This window comes from Oncorhynchus gorbuscha, linkage group LG01, assembly GCF_021184085.1.
Source record: "Oncorhynchus gorbuscha isolate QuinsamMale2020 ecotype Even-year linkage group LG01, OgorEven_v1.0, whole genome shotgun sequence".
Lineage (NCBI taxonomy): Eukaryota > Metazoa > Chordata > Actinopteri > Salmoniformes > Salmonidae > Oncorhynchus > Oncorhynchus gorbuscha.
In genome coordinates, this window is record NC_060173.1 from 47,252,532 (window position 1) to 47,267,120 (window position 14,589).

General features: G+C 46.7%; 1 protein-coding gene across 2 annotated transcripts in view; it reads left to right on the forward strand.

Annotated features, from left to right (window-relative positions):
• LOC124038681 (Golgi apparatus protein 1-like) overlaps positions 1 to 14,589 on the forward strand; it is a 46,924-nt gene that overhangs the window by 26,450 nt on the left and 5,885 nt on the right. Inside the window, exons 11-25 of one of the 2 annotated variants that reach the window (XM_046354772.1) lie at positions 138 to 291; positions 3,387 to 3,425; positions 4,029 to 4,166; positions 4,419 to 4,505; positions 4,618 to 4,680; positions 5,260 to 5,373; positions 7,506 to 7,594; positions 7,686 to 7,896; positions 8,075 to 8,212; positions 8,652 to 8,775; positions 9,244 to 9,386; positions 9,536 to 9,637; positions 9,756 to 9,863; positions 9,980 to 10,100; positions 10,320 to 10,426. In XM_046354772.1, coding sequence (XP_046210728.1) covers positions 138 to 291; positions 3,387 to 3,425; positions 4,029 to 4,166; positions 4,419 to 4,505; positions 4,618 to 4,680; positions 5,260 to 5,373; positions 7,506 to 7,594; positions 7,686 to 7,896; positions 8,075 to 8,212; positions 8,652 to 8,775; positions 9,244 to 9,386; positions 9,536 to 9,637; positions 9,756 to 9,863; positions 9,980 to 10,100; positions 10,320 to 10,426 — 1,738 coding nt within the window. The remainder of the gene's footprint in view (positions 1 to 137; positions 292 to 3,386; positions 3,426 to 4,028; positions 4,167 to 4,418; positions 4,506 to 4,617; positions 4,681 to 5,259; positions 5,374 to 7,505; positions 7,595 to 7,685; positions 7,897 to 8,074; positions 8,213 to 8,651; positions 8,776 to 9,243; positions 9,387 to 9,535; positions 9,638 to 9,755; positions 9,864 to 9,979; positions 10,101 to 10,319; positions 10,427 to 14,589) is intronic. The other variant, XM_046354778.1, reaches the window with a different exon arrangement.

Here is a 14,589-nt window from a genome sequence, read left to right on the forward strand (position 1 = left end):
CTGGTCACTGCATTTTCCTGGTATGGCTTTTTCCTACATCGTGCTCTTGCACTATGTGACAACTGCTGATGTAAAAAGGGTATTCTAGATGCATTTGATTGACTGACTGTTCCTTACACAAACGTTCTGCCTCCCAGACTGGACCCCATCTTGTATAAGAAGTGTCAGGGCGACGCCTCCCGCCTGTGTCACACCCATGGCTGGAACGAGACCAGCGAGATGATGCCACCCGGCGCCATCTTCTCCTGTCTGTACCGCCACGCGTACCGCACAGAGGAGCAGGGACGGCGGGTAGGATTGCACCCATAGACATACATGCATTGATATTTACATACTGTACTAGTCAAAGGTTTGGACACACCTACTCATTCAAGGGTTTTTCTTTATTTTGATGTTTTCTACGTTGTAGAATAATAGTGAAGACATCAAAACTATGAAATAACACATGGAATCATGTAGTAATTCTTCAAAGTAGCCACCCTTTGCCTTGATGACTGCTTTGCACACTCTTGGCATTCTCTCAACCAGCTTCATGAGGAATGCTTTTTCAACAGTCTTGAAGGAGTTCCCACATATGCTGAGCACTTGTTGGCTGCTTTTCCTTCACTCTGCGGTCCAACTCATCCCAAACCAACTAAATTGGATTGAGGTCGGGGGATTGTAGAGGCCAGGTCATCTGATGCATCACTCCATCACTCTCCTTATTGGTCAAATAGCCCTTGCACAGCCTGGTGTGTTGGGTCATTGTCCTGTAGAAAAACAAATGATAGTCCCACAAAGCGCAAACCAGATGGGAGGGCGTATCACTGCAGAATTCTGTGGTAGCCATGCTGTTTAAGTGTGCCTTGAATTCTAAATCAATCACTATCAGTGTCACCATGAAAACACCACCACCTCTATGCTTCATGGTGGGAACCACACACGTGGAGATCATCCGTTCACCTTCTCTGCTTCTCACAAAGACACAGCAGTTGGAACCAAAAATCTCAAATTTGGACTCATCAGACCAAAGGACAGATTTCCACCGGTCTAATATCCATTGCTCGTGTTTCTTGGCTCAAGCAAATCTCTTCTTCCTTTTGGTGTTTTAGTGCTTTCTTTGCAGCAATTCGACCAAGGTGGCTTGATTCACGCAGTCTCTTCTGAACAGTTGATGTTGAAATGTGTCTGTTACTTGAACTTTGAAGCATTTATTTGGGCTGTAATCTGAGGTGCAGTTAACTCTAGTGAACGTGTTCTCTGCAGCAGAGGTAACTCTTGGTCTTCCTTTCCTGTGGTGGTTCTCATGAGAGACAGTTTCATCTTAGCACTTGGGGGTTTTTGCAACTGCACTTGAGGAAACTTTCAAAGTTCTTGACATTTTGCAGATTGACTGACCTTCATTTCTTAAAGTAATGATGGTCTGTCGTTTCTCTTTGCTTATTTGAGCTGTTCTTGCCATAACAATCTGTTAATTGAAATCCATTCCAGGTGACTACCTCATGAAGCTGGTTGAGAGAATGCCAAGAGGGCAAAGCTGTCAAGGCAAAGGGTGGCTACTTTGAAGAAACTCAAATATAATATACACTGCTCAAAAAATTAAGGGAACACTAAAATAACACATCCTGGATCTGAATGAATGAAATATTCTTATTAAATTATTTTTTCTTTACATAGTTGAATGTGCTGACAACAAAATCACACAAATTATCAATGGAAATCAAATTTATCAACCCATGGAGGTCTGGATTTGGAGTTATTCAAAATTAAAGTGGAAAACCACACTACAGGCTGATCCAACTTTGATGTAATGTCCTAAAAACAAGTCAAAATGAGGCTCAGTAGTGTGTGTGGCCTCCACGTGCCTGTATGACCTCCCTACAACGCCTGGGCATGCTCCTGATGAGGTGGCGAATGGTCTCCTGAGGGATCTCCTCCCAGACCTGGACTAAAGCATCCGCCAACTCCTGGACAGTCTGTGGTGCAACGTGGCGTTGGTGGATGGAGCGAGACATGATGTCCCAGATGTTCTCAAATGGATTCAGGTCTGGGGAACGGGCGGGCCAGTCCATAGCATCAATGCTTTCCTCTTGCAGGAACTGCTGACACACTCCAGCCACATGAGGTCTAGCATTGTCTTGCATTAGGAGGAACTCAGGATCAACCGCACCAGCATATGGTCTCACAAGGGGTTTGAGGATCTCATCTCTGTACCTAATGGCAGTCAGGCTACCTCTGGCGAGCACATGGAGGGCTGTGCGGCCACCCAAAGAAATGCCACCCCACAACATTACTGACCCACCGCCAAACCGGTCATGCTGGAGGATGTTGCAGGCAGCAGAACGTTCTCCACGGCGTCTCTAGACTCTTTCACGTCTGTCACATGTGCTCAGTGTGAACCTGCTTTCATCTGTGAAGAGCACAGGGCGCCAGTGGCAAATTTGCCAATCTTGGTGTTCTCTGGCAAATGCCAAACGTCCTGCACGGTGTTGGGCTGTAAGCACAACCCCCACCTGTGGATGTTGGCCCCCATACCACCCTCATTGAGTCTGTTTCTGACCGTTTGAGCAGACACATGCACATTTGTGGCCTGCTGGAGGTCATTTTGCAGGGCTCTGGCAGTGCTGCTCCTGCTCCTCCTTGCACAAAGGCGGAGGTAGCGGTCCTGCTGCTGGGTTGTTGCCCTCCTACGGCCTCCTCCACGTCTCCTGATGTACTGGCCTGTCTCCTGGTAGAGCCTCCATGCTCTGGACACTACGCTGACAGACACAACAAACCTTCTTGCCACAGCTCGCATTGATGTGCCATCCTGGATGAGCTGCACTACCTGAGCCACTTGTGTGGGTTGTAGACTCTACTCCGTCTCATGCTACCACTAGAGTAAAAGCACCGCCAGCATTCAAAAGTGACCAAAACATCAGCCAGGAAGCATAGGACCGGAGAAGTGGTCTGTGGACACCACCTGCAGAAACACTCCTTTATTGGGGGTGTCTTGCTAATTGCCTATAATTTCCACCTGTTGTCTATTCCATTTGCACAACACATTTTTTTGAGCAGTGTATATTCTGATTTGTTTAACACTTTTTTGGTTACTACTGTATGTGATTCCATGTGTTATTTCATAGTTTTGAGGTCTTCATTATTATTCTACAATGTAGAAAATAGTAAAAATAAAGATACCCTGGAATGAGTAGGTGTGTCCAAACCGTATGTCTTAATATACTCATGATTGACTGCAGCGTACTGCACACAGGAAATGCATCAGTGCCTAATGTAGAGGAATAGCGATATAGATTTACTTGCAATAATCACAAAAGAACTATTGTCTGAAGTGATCTTAGTTAGACCTTTAGAAATACCGTACATCTGTCCTCAGTACATCCTGAAAGTGTTGTCCTTTTTAAAAGGGGAATGCAGTGGAACAAACAGGAAAACAAGGTTACATTGTAAGTAAGTTCAGTGATGATGATTATCGTGATGTTATTGGGTTCTGATTCCTGAAGATGATTCTGGTCAAAATGAGGGAAAATGTGGGCTTTTTTTTGTTGCTGTCGAATGTCAATTTGAACACATTTCTGAAAATGTAATTCTATAGCTTATCACTTGATGTATCATTGTGCACCTTTACATGTTGAATGTGGCATTGGTGTCAGAAGTGGAATTAGGTAATGTAATGGTCTCTGTACTCGGGAATGATCTTCAGCCTTGCAATGAAAATTACTATAATCTGAATAATCTCTGAATATTTGACTGGAATGGTTGCTTGGTGACATTGACAACGTTGGGATAATGTCTTAATGTGATCACCCAATCAACATACTGAAGGTACACAACAAGCAAAAGTATCATTTATTTTGATGGAACATCCCATTAGCCTTGACGCTTGCTTGTCTTTCTTGGGCTCCAATGTCCCCTACTGCCTGGTTGTCGCTTGTCCTGCATCCTCAACAGGGTTGTCCTCAATTCCATTTGATTTCAGGAAGTAACCTGAATTGAAAGGGAATTGACCCCAACCCTGATCCCGAGTTCTATTCTTTGATATTTCCTAGCTGTCTCGGGACTGTAAAGTGGAGGTGCAGCGTATCCTCCACCAGAGGGCGCTGGATGTGAAGCTGGACCCGGAGCTGCAGAGGCGCTGTATGACAGACCTGGGGAAGTGGTGCAGTGAGAAGGCAGAGTCTGGACAGGTACTGGAGGAGACCACCTGCTGTCTGTCTCACACAATTATTATCACTTGCATATTAAACCATATCATCCATCTATTTATTGTAGCCTGTAACTGCTGGCGGGATCATTTTTCTTTAGAAGGCTTTGTACTCGTTAACTATAACATGTGGTCAACCATGTTGGGCTTAGACCAGGGACACAGTAATAATTGCACAACCATGGTGTATGTTTTCTGTATTGAAGTCTGACATGGTATTTTTGGCGTGTTCCAGGAGCTGGACTGTCTACAGGACCACCTAGAAGATCTGGTGTCAGAGTGCAAAGATGTGGTGGGCAACCTGACTGAACTGGAGTCTGAGGTAAGAAAGGAGTACCAGGGACACGTTGACCGACTGCTCTGTGTGAGGAACTGGCTGTGGTAAACTATGGTTGGTCACATGGTAAAAGGATGTTCTTCTCTCCTCCCACCAGGACATTCAGATTGAGACCCTGCTGATGCGAGCCTGTGAGCCAGTCATCCAATCCTACTGTCACGTGAGTCCTACCTCTACCCCAGCGATGAGGGGCTATTCATACCACCAACCCCCCTTTTCAATTCCACTACCAATGACAAGGATATCTATCCTGCCAAGAGTCTAGAATTTCAAATTATCCATAATTTAAAAATAAATGTGAGTTTTAGATCTGTTGTTCTCATTGAAAACAAGTCAAAGAAGCGGTAGATCTGTTCTATGTGTGTTATTTCCATGCTTTCCATTTTAAGTTTAGTTTTTGTTCTTTCTGTTTTGTACACCAGCTTCAAACAGCTGACAATACAATATTTCTGGTTATGGAAAATATATTTCACAGCAGTTTAGATGGTACAATGATTCTCTACACTATACTTGCGTGTTTTGTCACAAACTGACACTAGGCGAACTATTCGAATTTTAGTAACCAGGAAATGGCGGAACGATTTCTACATAGTGCATCTTTAACTGATTTCACTGATTCTTATAAGGACAAGAGCCATATTTCAATGGCTTTGTATTCTGACTCTAACAGTACTCCAACTTTTTTCCTTATGGTCTTTGGCTCCTGACCACTTTCTATTTTTCTTACTCTCTCTCCCAGGAGGTGGCAGATAACCAGATCGACACGGGGGATCTGATGGAGTGTCTGGTGCAGAACAAACACCAGAAGGAGATGAACGACAAGTGTGCCGTGGGCGTCACACACTTCCAGCTGGTGAGTCTCTGTGGCCCAACTCCAAATATACTCCCAACACTGGTGTATTTCATTTGTCTTTATTTTATTCGGCCTTTATTTAACTAGGCAAGTCAGTTAAGAACAAATTCTTATTTACAATGGCAGCCCACCAAAAGGCCTCCTGCGGGGACGGGGGCCTGGGATTAAAAATATAGGATAAAACACACATCACGACAAGCGAGACCTAAGACGACAACAACAGCATGGCAGCAACACATGGCAGCATGGTAGCAATACAGCATGGCAGCAGCACAACAGCATGGCAGTAGCACAACATGGTATCAGCACAAAACATGGTAAAAATCTTACTTGGCACAGGCAACAGCATAAAGGGCAAGAAGGTAGGGATGACAATGCATCACGCGAAACAGCCAAAACTTTCAGTAAGAGTGTTCATAATTGAGTCTAAATGAGGAGAGACAGAACAGACTTAAACAGGCCAGTTTGACTGTTTGCTGCAGCTCGTTCCAGTCGCTAGCTGCAGCGAACTGAAAAGAAGAGTGACCCTGGGATGTGTGTGCTTTGGGGACCTTTTAACAGAATGTGACTAGCAGGAACGGTGTTGTGTGTGGAGGATGTGGGTTGCAGTAGATATCTCAGATAGGGGGGGAGTGAGGCCTAAGAGGATTTTATAAATAAGCATTAACCAGTGGTCTTGTGACTGGTATACAGAGATGACCAGTTTACAGAGGAGTGTGGAGTGCAGTGATGTGTCCTATAGGAGCATTGGTGGTAAATCTGATGGCCGAATGGTAGAAAACATCTAGCCGCTCGAAAGCACCCTTACCTACCGATCTATAAATTAAGGACCCGTAATCTAGCATGGGTAGGATGGTCAGCGGAATCAGAGTTAGTTTGGCAGCTGGGGTGGAAGAGGAGTGATTACAATAGAGGAAACCAAGATGTATTTAACCTTCGTCTGCAGTTTTGGAATGTGCTGAGAGAAGGACAGTGTACCCTTCTAGCCATACCACCAAGTACTTGTATGAGGTGACTACCTCAAGCTCTCAACCCTCACAGGTAGTAAGTACACTGTTGGGGAGAGGGGCATTCTTCTTACCGAACCACATGACCTTTGTTTTGGAGGTGTTCAGAACGAGGTTAAGGGCAGAGAGAGCTTGTTGGACACTAAAAGCTTTGTTGTAGAGCGTTTAACACAACATCTGGTGAGGGGTCAGCTGAGTATAACACTATATCATCTGCATATAAATGGATGAGAGGGCTTCCTACTGCCTGAGCTATGTTGTTGATGTAAATTGAGAAGAGCGTTGGCCACTCACTAGGTGACAGGCTGTGGCTGAGACAGCAGATATACCGACTTTATACACTGCACTCTTTGAGAGAGACACCAATACTCCTTAGCTGACCCACAAGAATGGAATGGTCTACCATATCAAAAGCTTTGGCCAAGTCAGTAAAGAATAGCAGCACAACATTGCTTAGAATCAATGGTGACATCAATTAGCACCTTTAAGGTTGCAGTGACGCATCCATAACCTGAGCGTAAACCAGATTGCATACCAGAGAGAATACTATATACCTCAAGAAAGGCAGTCAGTTGATTATTGACAAGTTTTTCCAACACTTTTGATAAACAGGGTAAAATATAAATAGGCCTATAACAGTTAGGATCTGCATGATCTCCCTCTTTAAATAAAGAATGCACTGTGGCTGCCTTCCAAAGAATGGGAACCTCCCCAGAGAGGAGAGACAGGTTTAAAAGGTCAGAGATAGGCTTGGCGATTATAGCAACCTTTTAAAGAAGAAACGGTCTAAACCATCTGTCCCAGATGTCTTTTTGGCTTCAAGTTTAAGGAGCTCCTTCAGCAACTCGGACTCAGTGACCACCTGCAGGGAGAAACTTTGTAGCGTGGCAGGGGGAAAAGAGGGAGGAGCATCGGGGCTAGTCGCGTTTAGAAGGGGTGGTAGATTAGGAATTGTTGGACGGGCAAGGAGGCGTGGCCGAGTCAAATAGCACTCCTGATCTGAAACACAATAAGTATGTGTGTGTGATCCCTCTGAGAATTGAACCCATGCCCTTGACTGTCGATTCACTCCCATTTCTCTGCTCTTTCCTTCTCCTTTTGCTCGTCCCTTCTCTTCCCTCCCAGGTCCAAATTAAAGATTTCCGTTTCTCCTACAAGTTTAAGATGGCCTGCAAAGAGGATGTGCTCAAGCTCTGCCCCAACATCAAGAAGAAGTGAGTGCTGCCTGAGTGAGAACCCAGAAATAGTTGAACAAAATGTCAAATAAACGTTCTCTTTCACTCCCCTCTCTCTCATTCACTCCAGGGTGGATGTAGTGCTCTGTCTGAGCACCACGGTGAGGAACGACACTCTGCAGGACATGAAGGAGCAGCGTGTGTCTGTCAAGTGTCGTAAGCAGCTGAGGGTGGAGGAGCTGGAGATGTCGGAGGATATCCGTCTGGAGCCTGAGCTCTACGACTCCTGTAAGCAGGACATCGGGCGGCTGTGCCAGAACGTGGCCTTTGGAAACGCACAGGTCAGTATTATTGATGTGTGTTCTAAACACATTCCTCTCCATCTGATTCCTATCAGCTGGACGACAGCATCTCTTGTCAGTCGTGCCCTAGACAAAAGCGTTTAGCAACGGTGATATTTCTACACGAGACTGATTGACGAGGATGACGATGAAGACGAGTGCCCTCTCTCTGTCGTAGGTGATCGAGTGTCTGAAGGAGAACAAGAAGCAGCTGACCCAACGCTGTCACCACAAGGTGTTTAAGCTGCAGGAGGTAGAGATGATGGACTCGGAGCTCGACTACCAACTCATGAGGGTCTGCAAGCCGATGATCCGGGTATGTACTTTTTCACTGCGTCGGTTTAGCACACAAGGTCCAAACACAGGTCCAAACACAAGGAAAATGCAAGGAATGTAAGGAAGTCTTCAACAATGTAGTTATGCTCAAAGGCGCCTCTCAAACCATGATTGCATTGCGTCTGAAATTACATGAGTGTATTTTGTATAATTATAATTTTCTAAAGAAGAGGTTCCTGGCAGTCAGTAAAACTGTCAAACAGATAGGATGAATGGGGCTTGTGGTGCCTGTTGGTCTCTCCCATGCATATTCTCTTCCAGTGCTTTTATAGTCCGGGACTCTTACAAGAGAAAAGCTGCATGGTCTGTGGCTCCCATGCAATGAATGTAATTTATAATAACAACCAGCGTTTCGACAGCTACGCTGCCTTCATCAGGGTTCTATCTAAGTTTCATAGTGTTGTCTCTGTCTCTACCAGCGGTTCTGCACTGAGGCTGATGCCAAGAACATGCTGCAGTGCCTGAAGCAGAACAAGAACAGCGAGCTGATGGACCCCAAGTGTAAACAGATGATCACCAAGAGACAGATCACACAGAACACGGGTAGATACTGAACACACACACACACACACACACACACACACACACACACACACACACACACACACACACACACACACACACACACACACACACACACACACACACACACACACACACACACACACACACACACACACTATAGCGCACAATCAGAGGAGGCTGGTGGGATAAGCTATAGGAGGACGGGCTCATTCTAATGGCTGAAATGGAATTAATGGAACGGTATCAAACATATGGAAACCACATATTTGACTCCGTTCCATTTCTGCCATTCTAGCCATTACAATTAGCCCGTCCTCCAATGGCTCCTCCCACCAGCATCCACTGCTCACAATCTGAGCAGAGATTATGGCTTCCAGTATGCAAACACAGCACCTCTGTAGCATTACTTCTATGACCCATCTGTTCTCACCCGATATCTAACCACTGGGCTCTCACCCTGTTTCCTCTCCTGTGTGTCCTGTCCAGACTACAGGTTGAACCCGGTGCTGAGGAAGTCGTGTAAGGCTGACATCCCGAAGTTCTGCCAGAGCATCCTGAACAAGGCTACAGGGGACAGCGAGCTAGAGGGACAGGTCGTCTCCTGCCTCAAACTCAAATACGCCGACCAGGTCAGAATGCACTGGGTTACTGGATCTTTTTATTTCGTTCAGCTTTTTTTTGGTGGGGGGTTTGTTACTACCGCGGTGAGGCGTTTTTCTATTTTCTTTAATGTCTGTCTGTATAGGTATGTGTACTAAACGCGTAATGTTGTCCACAGCGTCTGTCTCCTGACTGTGAGGATCAGATCAGGGTTATCCTGCAAGAGTCAGCTCTGGACTACAGACTGGACCCTCAGCTGCAGCTGCACTGCACTGACGAGGTGAGTCGGCCTCCTGGTCCTACGCAAGACTAGTTCTGCTGTCTTACGCACGTTAAGGTTTTTTTTGCCCCCCACATTGGGGAAGTCACCGAGTTGACACACTCGTCTTGCGTGTCAGATCTCTCGGCTGTGTCCCGAGGAGGCTGCGGCCCAGGAACAGACTGGTCAAGTAGAGGAGTGTCTCAAAGTCAACCTGCTCAAGATCAAAGTGGAGGGCTGCAAGAAGGTGGGTGGCTCTCATCTCCTCACCTCGAATGTAACCATGTTCCGCTGTCCGGGAGTCAAGAGTCGAGGCGGAAAAAATCCCTCTCTTCTTCACGCCTTTCTCTGTTTTCTTTGCAGGAGGTGTTGAACATACTAAAGGAGAGTAAGGCAGACATCTTTGTGGACCCTGTCCTCCACACGGCGTGCGCTCTGGACATCAAACACCACTGTGCTGCCATCCCACCAGGACGAGGGCGCCGTGAGTAACGCACACGGTCAATTTGTATACACACCTCTGTCCCTCGTACACACGTCTCTTACCGCTTCGGCCCTTTTTCCCTTTGTGTTGAGTGGCCTTACAACACTGCTGGAGCTAGAAACAAGAGCATTTCGCTGCACCTGCGATAGCATCAGCACAATATGTGTACACAACCAATAAAGTTTGAGTACCTGACAGTGTGCGTTGGCTCCTCCTCAGAGATGTCCTGTCTGATGGAGGCCCTGCAGGACAAGAGGGTCCGTCTGCAACCAGAGTGTAAGAAGAGACTGCAGGACCGCATCGACATGTGGAGCTACGCTGCCAAGGTGAACAAGACACACACACACACACACCAGCAACACGTCACTAGCTTGGCTAAGCACTCACATCCGAGTCCCTTCAAAACAAGTGAGAACCTGTCAGACATTACCATCATACTTTTTAAGGCACTTACATCTGTTCGCCCCTTCCCCCCGGACACACCCGTTCACGTTTTCTAAAAATTATTCAAAAACCTGTCACTAAAATCCACACTCCTACTCAATGAATGTAATTTCACACTGTTCAGTGTATAATTGAAGACTGCATATATAATGGCTGATTTCCTCATATTTGCGAAGGCCTACCTGAGATTTGGCTGCAGGAATGGCAGGAAGGAATATACAGTTGAAGTCGTAAGTTTACATACACGTAGGTGGGAGTAATTAAGACTGTTTTTCAACCATTCCATTTCTACTATAACTATAGTTTTGGAAAGTCAGTTAGAACATCTACTTCGTGCATGACAGAAGTAACTGTTAACAGACAGATTATACCTCTTATAATTCACTGTATCACAATTCCAGTGGGTCAGAAGTTTCCATACACTCAGTTGACTGTGCCTTTAAACAGCTTGGAAAAATCCAGAAAATGATGTCATGGCTTTAGAAGCTTCTCATAGGCTAATTGACATAATTTGAGTCAATTGGAGGTGTACCCGTGGATGTATTTCAAGGCCTACCTTCAAAGTCAGTGTCTCTTTGCTTGACATCATGGGAAAATCAAAAGAAATCAGCCAAGACCCCAGGGGAAAAAAATTGTGGACCTCCACAAATCTGGTTCATCCTTGGGAGCAATTTCCAAATGCCTGAAGGTACCACGTTCATCTGTACAAACAATAGTACGCAAGTATACTACTATACTACTATTATTCTGACATCTCACGTTCTTAAAATAAAGTGGTGATCCTAACTGACCGAAAACAGGGAATTTTTACTAGGATTAAATGTCAGGAATTGTGAAAAACTGAGTTTAAATGTATTTGGCTATAGTGTATGTAAACTCCCAACATACAACTGTACATCAGTGGAGGCTGCTGAAGGGAGGACGGCTCATAATGATGGCTAGAATGGCATCAAACACAAAGAAACCATGTCTTTGATAGCATTCCGCTCCAGCCATGACCACGAGCCCCCCCCCCCCCCCCCAAGTTAAGGTGCCACCAACCTGTGATAAACATGCACAAATACCTGAATGTCATTGTGTCAGTAAGGGGAAAACACTGCATGAAACCTTATATTCTTCAGTTAACGGAGACACACACACACCCTTCCTCACAACACTCTCCGTCTCCCTGACTCTCATCAAAACACACGCAAGCTGCATTTAAGTAGCACCAGAAATAGATTTTTACATTAGGCCTATAGTAATCCTACCTTTTCAAGCACATCTCACAAGTAGCAGACCATTTTCCTTTCTTCCTGTGCCAGTCAAATGTGCCTTAACCTACTGTCAATTTACCAGGTTGTTAGCTGTCTCGGTAATGACTGAACAACACAATAATTAGCGACCCAGGATTAGTTTTAAAAACGGCCCCGCGACATGGTTTGTGAAATTTATATAAAATGTGCCCGAATCCAGATAGAAAGGAAAAGGGCACCTCTTTTTTTTTAACCGTTTCGACTAGAGACGAGAGAGACGTTTTCTCTGCTGTGAAGCTGCAGAGTGAGAGCTGCAGAAGCTGCAGAGTTGAGACGAGACGTTTCCTCTGCTGTGAAGCTGCAGAGTTGAGACGAGACGTTTCCTCTGCTGTGAAGCTGCAGAGTTGAGACGTTTCCTCTGCTGTGAAGCTGCAGAGTTGAGACGAGACGTTTCCTCTGCTGTGAAGCTGCAGAGTTGAGACGAGACGTTTCCTCTGCTGTGAAGCTGCAGAGTTGAGACGAGACGTTTCCTCTGCTGTGAAGCTGCAGAGTTGAGACGAGACGTTTCCTCTGCTGTGAAGCTGCAGAGTTGAGACGAGACGTTGCTGTGAAGCTGCAGAGTTGAGACGAGACGTTTCCTCTGCTGTGAAGCTGCAGAGTTGAGACGAGACGTTTCCTCTGCTGTGAAGCTGCAGAGTTGAGACGAGACGTTTCCTCTGCTGTGAAGCTGCAGAGTTGAGACGTTTCCTCTGCTGTGAAGCTGCAGAGTTGAGACGAGACGTTTCTCTGCTGTGAAGCTGCAGAGTTGAGACGAGACGTTTCCTCTGCTGTGAAGCTGCAGAGTTGAGACGAGACGTTTCCTCTGCTGTGAAGCTGCAGAGTTGAGACGAGACGTTTCCTCTGCTGTGAAGCTGCAGAGTTTTTCCTGCTGTGAAGCTGCTGTGAAGCTGCAGAGTTGAGACGAGACGTTTCCTCTGCTGTGAAGCTGCAGAGTTGAGACGAGACGTTTCCTCTGCTGTGAAGCTGCAGAGTTGAGACGAGACGTTTCCTCTGCTGTGAAGCTGCAGAGTTGAGACGAGACGTTTCCTCTGCTGTGAAGCTGCAGAGTTGAGACTTCCTCTGCTGTGAAGCTGCAGAGTTGAGACGAGACGTTTCCTCTGCTGTGAAGCTGCAGAGTTGAGACGAGACGTTTCCTCTGCTGTGAAGCTGCAGAGTTGAGACGAGACGTTTCCTCTGCTGTGAAGCTGCAGAGTTGAGACGAGACGTTTCCTCTGCTGTGAAGCTGCAGAGTTGAGACGAGACGTTTCCTCTGCTGTGAAGCTGCAGAGTTGAGACGCAGACGTTTCCTCTGCTGTGAAGCTGCAGAGTTGAGACGAGACGTTTCCTCTGCTGTGAAGCTGCAGAGTTGAGACGAGACGTTTCCTCTGCTGTGAAGCTGCAGAGTTGAGACGAGACGTTTCCTCTGCTGTGAAGCTGCAGAGTTGAGAGCTGCTGTGAAGCTGCAGAGTTGACGAGACGTTTCCTCTGCTGTGAAGCTGCAGAGTTGAGACGAGACGTTTCCTCTGCTGTGAAGCTGCAGAGTCCGTTTCTCTGCTGTGAAGCTGCAGAGTTGAGACGAGACGTTTCCTCTGCTGTGAAGCTGCAGAGTTGAGACGAGACGTTTCCTCTGCTGTGAAGCTGCAGAGTTGAGACGAGACGTTTCCTCTGCTGTGAAGCTGCAGAGTTGAGACGAGACGTTTCCTCTGCTGTGAAGCTGCGGAGTTGAGACGAGACGTTTCCTCTGCTGTGAAGCTGCGGAGTTGAGACGAGACGTTTCCTCTGCTGTGAAGCTGCAGAGTTGAGACGAGACGTTTCCTCTGCTGTGAAGCTGCAGAGTTGAGACGAGACGTTTCCTCTGCTGTGAAGCTGCAGAGTTGAGACGAGACGTTTCCTCTGCTGTGAAGCTGCGGAGTTGAGACGAGACGTTTCCTCTGCTGTGAAGCTGCGGAGTTGAGACGAGACGTTTCCTCTGCTGTGAAGCTGCGGAGTTGAGACGAGACGTTTCCTCTGCTGTGAAGCTGCGGAGTTGAGACGAGACGTTTCCTCTGCTGTGAAGCTGCGGAGTTGAGACGAGACGTTTCCTCTGCTGTGAAGCTGCGGAGTTGAGACGAGACGTTTCCTCTGCTGTGACGCTGCGGAGTTGAGACGAGACGTTTCCTCTGCTGTGACGCTGCGGAGTTGAGACGAGACGCGTTCCTCTGCTGTGACGCTGCGGAGTTGAGACGAGACGTTTCCTCTGCTGTGACGCTGCGGAGTTGAGACGAGACGTTTCCTCTGCTGTGACGCTGCGGAGTTGAGACGAGACGTTTCCTCTGCTGTGACGCTGCGGAGTTGAGACGAGACGTTTCCTCTGCTGTGACGCTGCGGAGTTGAGACGAGACGTTTCCTCTGCTGTGACGCTGCGGAGTTGAGACGAGACGTTTCCTCTGCTGTGACGCTGCGGAGTTGAGACGAGACGTTTCCTCTGCTGTGACGCTGCGGAGTTGAGACGAGACGTTTCCTCTGCTGTGACGCTGCGGAGTTGAGCATGTGAGCGGAGTTGAGCGGTTGGAAATCTAACTAACACCCATCTATTTGTGTGACTACCTGGACCTACCAATTGGTTTGAAGTATTGAAACCAAACCATATGCACTTGAATTATAAGTATTTGAATAAACATGAAAGGGTGAATGTAAGAAGCAAACATCATTTCAGATAGGCTACATGTCATATTAAGCAGCATATACCACTCTAAATAGGTCAGGAGACAGACAGGGAGCCTAAGAAGGAA